Source organism: Schistocerca cancellata, chromosome 1, assembly GCF_023864275.1.
Source record: "Schistocerca cancellata isolate TAMUIC-IGC-003103 chromosome 1, iqSchCanc2.1, whole genome shotgun sequence".
Classification (NCBI taxonomy): domain Eukaryota; kingdom Metazoa; phylum Arthropoda; class Insecta; order Orthoptera; family Acrididae; genus Schistocerca; species Schistocerca cancellata.
In genome coordinates, this window is record NC_064626.1 from 332,411,685 (window position 1) to 332,425,182 (window position 13,498).

The window sequence follows — 13,498 nt, forward strand, 5'->3', positions numbered from 1 at the left end:
GGCTTTAACAGCAATGAGTAGGGTTCCAGGAGGTAAAAAGGGGGTGGCGATGGTGGAGTCTGTGAAGGAAATAGTTTGTGTCTTTGACGTGGGACGCTAGATTACAAGAAATTTGTTGGAGGTATTGGCGAATGAGGGCTGAAAATCTTTCAGTGGGGCTCAATAACCAGCCACAATGAAGCATACAGAATTGTTGGCTTTGTGGATTTTGGGGAGCGAGTGGAAGGTGGATGTGCAGAGTGCCATATTGGTGAAGAGCAAAATGGATTAAAGGGAGAGGTTCTGGGAAGGTATTAAGGCTTTAAGCAGGGATTGGAGGTTGTGTTTGACCTGTGGGATGGGTTCACTGTGACAGTTTATAGGTGGAGTAGTCAGATAATTGATGGAGGCCTTCTGCCAGGTAGTCACTCTGATTCATAACAGTGGTGGAATCTTTCTCTGCAGGTAGGATGATTGGGTCACTATTTGTTTTGATGTTTTCGTCTGCTGAAAGGTTGGTGTTCTGAGGAAAGAATAGTGAGGCTAAGTTGGAAGTAAGGAGTTCCGGAAGGTGACCAGCAGGTCGTTAGGTGGGAGGGGGAAGGATCGCGGTTGGATGGTGGTACGAACTGAAAGAGGCAGGGTTGGAATTAGGTTTGTTTCAGTTCGAGGGATTGGCAGCAAAGAAGTGCTTCCATTGTAGTGATTGGGAGCAGGACAGTAGGTCTTTGACAAGCCCAGCATGATAAAATTTGGGTGTATGGCTAAAGATGAGGCCTTTGGATAGGACAGAAACTTCTTTGGAAATGAGAGTTTTGGTGGAAATGTTAACAACAATGTTGTGTGGATGTGCTGCCTCTGAATTTGGTGGAAATGTCAACAATAATGTTCTGGGAATGTGTTTCCTCTGGATTTGGTGTAGAGCCCATCCCTATGCCACTCCCAAACCCAACCTCGTGCCACAGGGATCATATGCCTGTGGAAGACCCAGGTGCAAGATCTGTCCAATTCATCCACCCATCACTTCCTTTCCCAGCTCTGTCACAGGTTTACCCTGTCTCATCAGGGGTCGGGCCACCTGTGAAAGCAGCCATTTCATATATCAGCTCTGCTGCAATCACTGCACAGTTTTTTGTATTGATATGACTACAAATCAGCTGTTCACCAGGATGAATGGCCACCGCCAAACTGTGGCCAAGAGCAAAGTAGACCACCCTGTGGCACAACATGCAGCTGAACATAACACACTTGATTTCAATGGCTGCTTCACTACCCGAGCCATATGGATACTCCCCTCCTCCACCAGCTTTTCTTAACTGTACAGATGAGAATTCTTGATTCCTGTAATTATGCTAGTGTCAACCTATGGTAACATATTGTCCACAAACTCTCCACCCAACAGTTTCTACCCCCTCAGTCCTGTAGTCACCTCCCCATTCTCATCTCTGACCCTCTTTGTTTGCTGCCCTCTGCCAATGCACCCACACATCTTTCCATGCTCGTCTCCTTTTTTCCCCACCTCAATGCCGCACAACCTCCTGACGCTGCATGTGCTGTCAATCCCAGCCCTGGACATTCTGCCAGAGAGTGTTCTTTTCTATCTCCTTCCACCTGTACACTACTGTCCTCTGTCCCCTGTCCCCTTTTCCCTCCCCCTCCCCCTCCCTGTCCTGGCTGCTGCTTGCATCCAATGATAGTTGCATCCTAGCCCGTGCTGTCAGAGTTGGTGGTCATGTGTGCATGCTGTTATGTGTGTATGAATGATGTGTGTTTCTTTTTTCTGATGAAAGCTGTGGCAGGAAGCTGTATGTAAGTGTCTTTAAATTGTGCCTGTCTGCCACTTAACATGTGTTCCTTAAAGGTAAATAGCAATGTATGGAGTTTCCATTCTTTTAAACTTGAGTGACAGTTCCTCTGCATGCTCCTGCACTGTGCTGAATGTTTCTGATTCCTCATTGAGATATGATACTACTGATTTGTTTTGTCTAATTTTTTGAACGTATGTATTTTTGTGCTTGTTTTAGTTGTCTTTTTTACTTTGGTAATCACTGTTGCCAGAATTGCATCACAGTCGCTCATACCAGTGTGGATGTCCTCAGAGAAGTTATGTCTATTTGTTGCCATTAGTTCCAGTATACTTCCGTCATGGGTGGGATTCCTGACTATCTGTTCTATGCTGTTGTCAAAGAAGGCATTTAGTAATGCTTCACAGGATGTCTTATAACACACACCACTAACAAAACTTCTACCTCTCAATCACGGGGTCCCAGGTTCCATTCCCGGCCAGGTTGGGGATTTTCTCTGCCCGAGGACTGGGCGTTTGCGTTGTCCTAATCATTTCATCACCACCACCATCATTATTCGTGACAGTGGCTAGATTGGACTGTGAAAAATGTGGACTGTGCAAAAATCTGTGCAAAAATTGGTACTTTGTACGGGCACTGATGACTGTGCAGTTGAGTGTCCCACAAACCAAAATTAAATAAAAAAACTAACGAAACTGTAATTTTTTCAATTAATAGTTTGATGACAAAAGTAACAGGTAACAAGAGATTGTACTGTAAAATTACAGTATACCTTTCTTTTTCTATAGCATTTTACCGCCTGTGGCCTAGGACAAACACGATTAGCTTGCTTATGTGACAAATTGATTAGTATTTTATGTTGAAAAACAAACAAACTGAATTTTTGTTAAAAATGAACAAACTGAATTTTTATTTTTGTTAAAAATGAACAAACTTAATTTTTGTTAAACTAAAACAAGAACAACGGAACAAGAACACAGTTTGTTGTTCAGCCTTAAGTATGAAATTGTTCTACCAAGAAATGATGGACTAATCCATAAATACAAGTAAATAGTAGTGAAAGTATCAGCTCTATCAACAGAAAATAACTGAAATTTCATCAAGAGTTAGAAATATACAAAAAGATTATGCAGACTTAACTAGAAACTTATTATCTGTTTCTTTTATAATTTGCACTTCTTTCTGATATCATTGATTATGATACGGCTTAAGATTATTTCTCTCAATAATGTACTCAATAAGCATTGATGATTATAATGTGATATGCATTGACAACATGTTCTGAAAACAATTAGTGTTTGTGATTTGTGTATAAAACCAATGGTAAAAGATTTATTTAACCATGGTGGTTAAATGTTGACAATAGAATATGCTGAGCTGTTACGTTCAGTTCATAATAGAAAATTAATGCACCAGATGAACATAACCAATGATTGTCAGTGTTCAGATATAATTTATGGGAAGAACAAAAGAGGTAGTGCCATTGAAAATATGAACTTGGCTATAAACACATTTTTTCAGCATTTGGAGTTAAACATTCCCCTAGAGAAAATGAGTGTTAAATTCAATAGAAGCAGAGATGGTCAAGAAGAGAAATCTCTACCTGATGCAGAGGGCAAGTTGTAACCAAGAGTTAAAACTGCTTCACAGTTATTCCAGAATCATCCAGTCCATTATAAAAAAAGCAACATGCATATGCAACATGCAGACAAAAAAAATGGCTCTGAGCACTATGCAACTTAACTTCTAAGGTCATCAGTCGCCTAGAACTTAGAACTAATTAAACCTAACTAACCTAAGGACATCACACACATCCATGCCCGAGGCAGGATTCGAACCTGCGACCATAGCGGTCGCGCGGTTCCAGACTGTAGCGCCGTTAACCGCTTGGCCACCACGGCCGGCCAACATGCAGACAATGGAAGGCTCTAACAACAAATTAAAAACAACCTTGAGCATTATTAAGTGATAAACATATAAAAACCATGTGGCAAATGAAATTACGTTCACCGGTAATGGATGTAGCAGAAATGGCAACATACTGAAATCATTTGTCACCTACTTCAGTGATTATTTCCTGAAAGTGGCAGCTGATGTAACACCTGATAATGAACAACTAAATATAGATCCATTAGATTTACTTCAGCATACACTATTTACACTACCCAAAGCATACATTTATAAAAGAATACACACACAGATTTTAAAACCATTATGTCATTAAAAAGTGGCAGTTTGTCTGGATAAGACAGTGATTCTGGCAAGATTAGTTCAGTTAAAATCTTACACAACTTATTTGGAATACCCATGAGTAAGCTTAATAATCAGTCCTTTATTCAAGGAATATCTTGTAATGTTCTTAAATGTACAACATTCTTTAGAAATGGAGATAAGCAACTTCAAATGTAAATCCATCTTAAATGACCTAGTATTAAAAGAAAAATTGCACTAATGACATCCATTATGCATAGATGGAATTTTACCTTCATGACAGAAAGCACACAATTAAATTGATAAACTGCAGCCAGCTGCTGTGGCTGAGCAGGCGCTTCAGTCCAGAACTGCGCAACTGCTACGGTTGCAGGTTCGAATCCTGCCTCGTGCATGGATGTGTGTGATGTCCTTAGGTTAGTTAAGTAGTTCTAAGTTCTAGGGGTCTGATGATCTCAGATGTTTAAGTCCCATAATGCTCAGAGCCATTTTTAGACAAACTGCATGACAGTACTGAAATTAAACTCAGAATAAGGGTAATACTAATGCAATCCCCTTCCCCCGGAGATTTAGAGCATGGTTCCCCCCATCATAATCTTTGTAAATGACCTTCCATGACTTTAGAGGACTGTTAAATTTTTTTAATGTTCATAAATGGTACAAGCATACTAATCAAGGGGGAAGACTGTCTTACCATGTGCAGCCCAGGTGATAGATGAACAGGCAAGGAAGAGATTACTATGGTTGTAGATTAATGGACGGAAATGGGAGACCTGAAGATGATGGTGGAGACTGCTGTGCGATGAGCTAGTCGAGACTGAGGGAGGATGATTTCAGGTGGTAAGCACTATTCCCATCCATGTAATTCATTTCAGAGAAGTTGGTATTGGGCAGGGGAAGAGAGATGCAGATGGGCAGTTTGTTGGTGGCCATTTATGCAAGAGGACAGTTAGTTAGTTAGTTAGTTAGTTAGTTAGCTTTACCCCAAAAGAGACTGTGCAGAGAGTGCAACCCATCCATCTAGATGAATGACCATCATGAAACTACACTAAGGGCATGTAGCTGACCAACAATGTGAATAACCTCAATGACTGCATCAAAATGTGTACTATTTGATTCCTCCCCCCTCCCCAAAAAAAAAAAAAAAAAAAAAAAAAAAACTGGCTGTTGCCCAGTGCTTCGCTCACGCCTCAGTAGTTTTGTAATGATTGGTGGTGATTGTAATCTAGTAATTTTATGAGATGAGATGTCTGTATTTCTGTTGTTTTGCTGCATTTTGAATCTGAAAGCATGCAATATATTTTCCACTTATATTTAAAAAATGCCTAGATTCATTACATTCGTGCAGAAATAGATTTCTTTAGGGGTTTCTCTGATTCAATTGGTACTGGATGTGAGATCTCGCTAACAGAGCAACACATACCAACCATTTCACCCTTCCATTTTAATGCGTTATGGTGCCTACATTTTTGGTCCATTCCTCTATGATGACTGACTTAGGATTAACATAGTCAGTTAATAGGTCACAATCAAATGCAGCCTCACCAAAAGCCTCCCACATTCAATACGTGAAGGTATGACAAGTTGTTCGTTGTACAGCCTTTAAATGACGCAGTCATTGTGAGTCTTCAAGCATCTTGGAAACTGTAAGAGACCTATGGTGCTGAGCATCTGGTGATGGGCGTGTGAGTGTTTTAATGTCTCAGTAACTCTTAAGGCTTCTAACATTCTGCACCCAAGTTCCGGCAGACATGAGATTGCTCTGAGGTTTGTTGGATTCGCTTAACTTTTGTAGCTTGAGTTCTCTTAGAAATACGTGCTAAATCAGACTTAAGCTTGCAAGGTTTATAGTAATAGTTCTAATACGGGTCACAGGCTTATCATCCAATTTTATTGTTGAATCTCCATCTACATGGGGTGGTGTTGGAATTTAATATTATAAACCACACACATAACAACATTGGGGGGGGGGGGGGGGGGGGGGGGGGAGGAAACGAACTGGTGGGAATTGAACCTGGAAACCAATGATTGTGAAACAGTTATGCTAACTGGATGACTGCAAGCTGTTCTTGCAAATTGTATCTCAACAAAGATGTTATAAAGTGCACATGATGCTCAGTGGCTAAAATGTGACGGGTTTGTGACTGACATTGGTATGGAAGTATGGATTAAACATGTGGAGGTTTCTACAATCATCATATTCAGTACATTGAATAGCATTGTGTAGAATGTATCGAACAAAAAAAGCTTTTACATGACTGTGATAAAGTTCAAAAGCCAAAGAGTAAATAACATTTTCAAAAAGTAATTATTGTTTCTTATTTCATGTTATATTCTTCAAACCAATAAATACGCTGTACTACACACTTTCTAAAATAGCCTATGTTCTTCCTCAGCATTCAAGCTATCTTCATACCAAATTTCTTCAAGATTGGTTCAGCAGTTTAGTTGTGAAAGTGTAACAGACAGAGTTACTTTTGCATTTATAATGTTAGTATGTGTCGTAAATTATATAGTCTGAAGAACAGAGTTTTATTTATGAACTGTAGATTTTCTCAGCTTTACTTTGTAACTTCAACAAACTTCAAAGAGATTATATAAAAACAAGAATATGTCAAAAATAACAAGGATTAATATTTTACAGTAAACGCTAAAACATTTTTCCTTTTATCACAACATTTCTCCAAAAGGAAAAAAAATCAGTCAAAAAACAGTCAAACAAATAATGAGTTATGCTTTACTGCCTGCACACCAATCCCTGCATGCAGCAAATTAAAGCGAACTTGCTCAAGTGGCTTCGTCAGAAGATCAGTCAACTTTTTCTTTCCATATATGTGTTGCAACATAATTTCATCATTCACAAATCTCTCACGGACATAAGTGTCAGATGTTTTTTTTTTTTTTGTTTTTTTTTTTTTTTTTGACAATGATATTCGCGTGGTGGTGGTGGTGGTGGTGGTGTGTGTGTGTGTGTGTGTGTGTGTGTGTGTGTGTGTGTGTGTGTGACCCCCCACCCAAATTTTAATGCACTGACATTGTCATTATAAAGTGTTGGAGGTTTTTTCAGCATTTCAACTAATTCACTTAACAAACAATGAAACCAAATTAATTCTTTGGCTCCTTCACTTGCAGAAATAATTTCTGCCTCAGTTGTAGATGTAGCCACAGCCTTCTGCAAATGACTTGTACTTGATGTTGCCACAATACCAGTTGTTGAATGTCTTCCCCAGCTAAATCAGCATCACATAAATTCTGAAATTTTCTTCTATATCATAGATAATATCTATAATTAAATGTACCTTTCAGATATTGAAATATGCATTCACATGATCCCAGTCCTCACTGGTTGATTTTTCCATAGCTTGAGCGGATTTAGTCACTGTTTTTTTTTAGGAACAGTATATTTTCCCAGGATACAGCTTCACTTCATAACTTCAATGAACATGAAATATTACTCACCACTACAATATCAGCAATTAGTGCTCGTAACAGACCAAAACACTTACTTCATACTTAAACCTTTTACTTACTTCTGATAATATTTTCATTTATTTTCTGCTCATCACCAGGTTTTGTTGGTAATTAAATCTCTGGATTGTAGCGCTGGTGCCTTCCAGTATGAACATAACCGAATCATCTTTCCTTTCCTTGACCTGGACACATACAGTCCTATTTCCTCTTATATTAATCCGAACCAAAATCCAATGTGTATGTATATAACTACTCATCTTTTCCGCTGCTTCACAAGTAAACAACTGAAAAACCTGTAACGGTTTTCTTCAAACTATGAATTTTAATTTATCTAGCAGAAAACTAAGGGAAAAAAATGCCTAAAATGTAAGCTACTGTGAAAAAAGTGTTATTTGAAAAAAGTGTAATTGGATAAATAAAAAAAATCTACTCACCAAGCTGCCACTTACTTTAATTATTGTTTTAAGAATGTAATATTTTACACCCTATGCTTCATTTTGTTTTAAAGAATAAAAACTTTTTAACTCATCTAACTGGGAAAGAATATAGTGTTGCATAATATTTTGCATTTTATATTGTCAGGGAAGCAGGCAGTATTAAAAGGTGAAGGGAATATGTAAGTCACAACCAGGCATCTGGCATTGATAAATGATTAGAAGTAAAAATTTAAAAGGCTGTCATGCGAAGTGTCCGAATATGAAGCCTTAGTGCTCTGACATTGGCTGTTAAAAAAAGAAAAGTAGTAATTTGGGAGCTTTTTGACTGGAATGCTTGATTTTGCTAAAACTTCAAACTTTTTTTCCGAAAACAGTCTTGCTTGTTTTCTTCTTTTCTTCTATTTAAGCTTTCAACAAGTGCTTGTTTCTGTTGGAAGCAGCACCATTTTCCATCATTGATTTAAGATGTTTCTCGGCATTATTTTTCTTTTCACAACTAGTTTGAGAAATACAATATCTGAAGAATATTAATTTTGATCTTTCATGGGCATTTATAGGTGTGCAATCCATAATTGGCAATGCTACAGACAGAACTGACAAGATACTTAGCATAGAAGTAGAACTGAAAATAACTCTATTCACACATTAGGGGGAAGACTTTTGGTAAGGCTAAAATGTGTTACCAGGTTTTGTTTTCTGGTCGCACTATAGTGCAGAGTAGAGAAACTATAAATTCCCAATACGCTGCGAGCATAAACAAACTGGAATTATGTCGACTAGAGGGTTGAGGAGCGGTGAGGGGAAATGAGCCCTCTTGCAGGGCAATGCATGTTCTATGTTTCTGAAAAATCAGAACTTGAAACATGGTTGTAGGAATCAATAATCCCTTTAAGTGTTTTGTGGGCATAATTGAACTCTGTGATGGACCAGGAATAGTTTCTTCACTCATTTCAAAATATGAGAATACACAATGAGCAACATACAATGCGAAGTATTTGTTAACAACTACCGTACAGTTGTCTGCTAATGTTGACAGTGATGTGAATAAGGTAGTTCAGGCCCAATCTCTAGCATTATCTGACACATCCACAGTCCAAAACACCTGCCACCTCTGAAACTACCATGTTGAAGTATTTTTTTTGTTAGATCCCACAGTTGTGACCACACGCACAATGCTCACACCATCCCCAATAATCAGCTACAAATGTGATCCCTTCATCACCCAGGATAGGAGCAACTGAACCATGAGCTTTGCCAGGTCTTCGACTATCTATCGACATGCTCAATCGTATATCCGCTCTACTGTAACTTTTGCAACTACCAACCAGCTGTCTTCCAGAATGAATGGCCACTGTCAAAATGTGGCAAAGAACAAAGCTGACTATCCACTGGCACAACAGTCTGCCAAGCAAAACATGGTAGAGTTCAGTGACTGCTTCACAACTGTGCCATTTGGATCTTTTCTTCCAGCACCAGCTTTTTTTTACTACCCAGATGCAGTGGCTGCTTCATAACCATGACATTTGGATCCTTGCCTCCAGCACCATCTTTTCTTTGTTATACAAATGGGAGTTATCCTTACCACACATCCGGTAATCCTCCTGGCCTCAACCTTTACTAAACCCCTGCACCCACACCCTCTGCCTCTCTGTCTCATACCAGTTGACACCTCCACGCAATCGTCATTCTGTGTTGCACCAACACGCAAGCTGTGGTGCCCTTATGTCCCATTCCTAGTCCATGCACTTGCCAGCCCTCTCTCTCTCGCATTCCTATCTTGCAAAAGCTGCTGCCACTGTATGAGTTGCTAGCTAGTCCGCAACCTCCCCTCCTCTGTCTCCCTCCATCTCCCTACTTCACCCGACACAAACCTGCAACTGTGGCAATGTAGGTGCGTGCGTGTGTCGTGCACGCACATGCACATTTTGGCTGCTGGAAGGATTTGTACAAAAGTAGCAAAGTTTTCATTCTTTTTTGTGAGCCCATTGGCACTCCATTCTTCTATTATTTGGTGTGTGTGTGTGTGTGTGTGTGTGTGTGTGTGTGTGTGTGTGTGTGGTCTCTTAATTTATTTAGATTAATAATTCATAATATTGCTCACCAAGAATAACACGGACAGCATTGCACCAGTTGGCAAGGTTCAATGTGATTTCTTGTGTTTCCTAACTATTTTCTTCAGAACTTTTTTTTCTTAAAATTTATCCCGATAACATACATTACTGTTGTGATAGCTGAAATACAAAAGTGTAATTGTCAGGATAGATGCTTCTTACCATATAGTGGAGATGCTGAGTCTCAGATAGGCGCAACAGAAAGACTGTCAGAAGGTAAGCTTTTGACAAACAAGACCTTCATAAGAAATAGAAACACACACACACACACACACACACACACACACACACACACACACACAACCATAATCTGTGGCCACAGTTATTAAAATGTTCTGTTGATTTGATGTTGGCATTTCAATATCACTTCTTTTTTCCAGAATAAAGAGCAAGACATACCGTACAGTGGGCCAGAGGATCTTGTCACAGAAATTGACCCAGATGCACCCTTTCGGCAAAAGAAGAAACTGCACCCCCTTGATGAGGTTAGTATTTTGCTCACAATCCTGTTGGTACTTCTTTTCAGTTACCATAGTATTTGGATGCATTGGCAAATGAATTTTAGAATTAGCAAATGGTGTACCAGATTACCTGACTCATTAGTGTTATTTGAGGGTTTTTTTTTCTCCATGTTCTGTTGTATATATATTGCAATAACTGGACATTATGTGGAACATGTCTGTACGTTTGGAAATATGATACATTTTTCTGTGAAAATGTGCCTACATGTTGATATTTTATGCAACAAAAAATGTTTTTGAAACTTAATGTACAGCAAAATTTGAGAAGCCTAGCCCAATCACACAACGAATTTGCATTCAGAAGTTGTTCTATGTAGGTGAAGTAGTTCTCAAGCAGGAATGATCTAGATTAATTCTTAAAACTTTCATTATCTACCAACAACTTTAATTCAGGTGGGAGGTGGTCAAATAAATTTATACTGTAGCTACATTCTGTCTCTTTCTGCACAAGAGTGAGGTTAAGTTGTAGAATGTGGAGGCTACTTTTCTTCCTAAGGTTAAATTGACAAACACTACTGTTATTTACATACTGCGCGTGATTCTTCAGAACAAACTTCATAAGAGACTAAACATGTCGTGAACCTGCTGTTAGTATGTCCAGCTTTCTAAACAGTTGTCTACATGAAGTTTGATGATGGATTCCAGACCTATTGCATGTTTCTGTGCAAAGAATACTTTGTGGCTGTATGGAAATGCCTCGGTAAATTATTTTATATGATCTTGAGGAATGCAAGTATGCAAAGTAGTTGATATTCTAGTACTTTCGCCGGCTGCTGTGGCCGAGCGGTTCTAGGCACTTCAGTCCGGAACCATGTGACTGCTACAGTCGCAGGTTTGAATCCTGCCTTGGGCATGGATGTGTGTGTGATGTCCTTAGGTTAGTTAGGTTTAAGTAATTCTAAGTTCTAGGGGACTGATGACCTCAGATGTTAAGTCACATAGTGCTCAGAGCCATTTGAACCATTTTTTCTAGTACTTTCATCATCAAAATTAGCAATTCCACACAAAGCAAATCTTGATAAAGTCCAACATTAGAAATGATCTTTAGTATGTTCTATATAAGAAAATTTCAGATCTACAATCAAACCCAGGAAAAATCAGTTCTGCATATGTCCTTTTTCTCATGCTGTACTGTTATTGAGAGGGTTCTGAAAATGCAGCCTCCGTTAGTGTCTGAATTAGTGTATCTAATTTTGGCAAAATCTGCATTAATATTTTGTTAGTTTGCAGATGAATAGAAGTAAAAGTTTGAGAGTTTGTCATGCTACCTGTCTGAAGGCAAAGCCTTTGTTGATTGAAATAGACTGTTAAAGAAAGAAGAAAAGTGATGATTGCTGAACTTCTTGACTGAAATGTTTGCTTTTCCAAAAATGACAACAGTTTTTTTTTCTAAAATGGCCTTTGTTTTCTTTCTTCTGGTGCTATTTAAGCTTCAAACAAGTGAATGTTTATGTTGATAACGAGTAGCATTTTTTAGCTAGTGAACAGAGTGCTTCTCTGATTTAAAGTGTTTCTTGACGTTATTTTTCATTTCCAACCCACTTTGATAATTACGAAATCAGTAGCACAATTATTTTGACCTTTCATGGCCACACTTAGCTGCACAACCAATACTTGATAATGCTACAGACAGAACTGACAAAGTACTTAGTGTAGAACTGGGAAGAGACTTTCACCGAGGTCGAAATACGTTGCCAAGTTTTGTATCCCAGTCGTTGAAATTCATGTGTGTCAGAAGATCACTATTTGCTCATTGTATCTACCTCCATAACATGCAATAGATTCTGAGGCTCTCATGGGTCTTATAGAACAATTGTCCAACTATTTCTCGTGCTGGGAGACTTTAATGCCAATCGTGTCTTGTGGGGCTCGATCTCTACTTGCCCTTGTCGGGTTTTGGAGAGCCTCACAATGTTTTACGAGCTGTGCATCCTCAAGTCAGGTACTCCCACTCATTTTTGTACTGCTAATCCATCAAACATTCCACTTGTTCTACAAAAGTATGGGACACTATCAGGAGCCTTTCTGGTAAATACAGTTGCTTACCAATAGCAGCAGTGCTGAAACAGTGATATCTCCAAACAATGCCCGGAGACATCTTTCAGACGTTGGTAGAGCATTTTGGAGCAGCTGCTACCTATGCTAGCAAAGATTCAGCTTTTTTCTGCTACTGTGTGACTTTAGAGAAGAGCAAGTTAGAATTCAGACTGCACAATTGAGTCTTACAACTGCTCTTTCTCCATTTGGGTCTTGCAACTGCCCTTTCTCCCTATGGGAACTGGAGGTGGTGCTGTCTGAGATTTGTGATGCTGTACTCAATCATGGCCAAATCTGCTGCTGGGTGCTTCTATGTTTTCCAGCATTGTCAAAGGAAATCCTCCTCGAATTTTTTTAGTTTTATATGGCAAACAGGCAATTTTCCCAACTCATAGAGAGGCAATTCTGATACCTCTCTTCAAACCAGTAAAGGACCACATACGTCTCAGTAGTTACCAGAGCATTGCCTTATGAGCTTTGTTGGAAAGATCCTGGAATGAATGGTTAACCATTGTCTGATCTCGTTGTTAAAGATCAGGCAACTCATTAGCCTCTCTGTGTAGATTCCAGAGATTGCAGTCTACTGTCAACAATCTGACCCCAGCTGGAGGCGTCTGTCTAGCAGGCTTTCCTACATAAACATCACTGTTTAAGTACGTTATTTGACATCAGTAATGTGTGTGACATTACTTGGAGACACAGTATACTTACGCAACTGCATCAGTGGGGCTTTTGTGGCTACCTTCCCATCTTCATACGGTCTTTCCTGTCTGAGCAGTTCTTTAGGACATGAGTTGGTGACACACTGTCAGCTTGCTTTGAGCAGGAGAATGATGTCCCTCAGGAGAGCGTTTTAAATGTTAGTCCCTTTGCTGTAGACATCAACAATACCACATACAAAGTAGGGAGTCCTGCACAGTGCTCCT

General features: G+C 39.2%; 1 protein-coding gene across 1 annotated transcript in view; it reads left to right on the plus strand.

Annotated features, from left to right (window-relative positions):
• The window catches only part of LOC126173321 (nuclear pore complex protein Nup107), a 238,460-nt gene that overhangs the window by 149,670 nt on the left and 75,292 nt on the right, over positions 1-13,498 (plus strand). Inside the window, exon 6 of the mRNA XM_049920947.1 lies at positions 10,395-10,499. Coding sequence (XP_049776904.1) covers positions 10,395-10,499 — 105 coding nt within the window. The remainder of the gene's footprint in view (positions 1-10,394; positions 10,500-13,498) is intronic.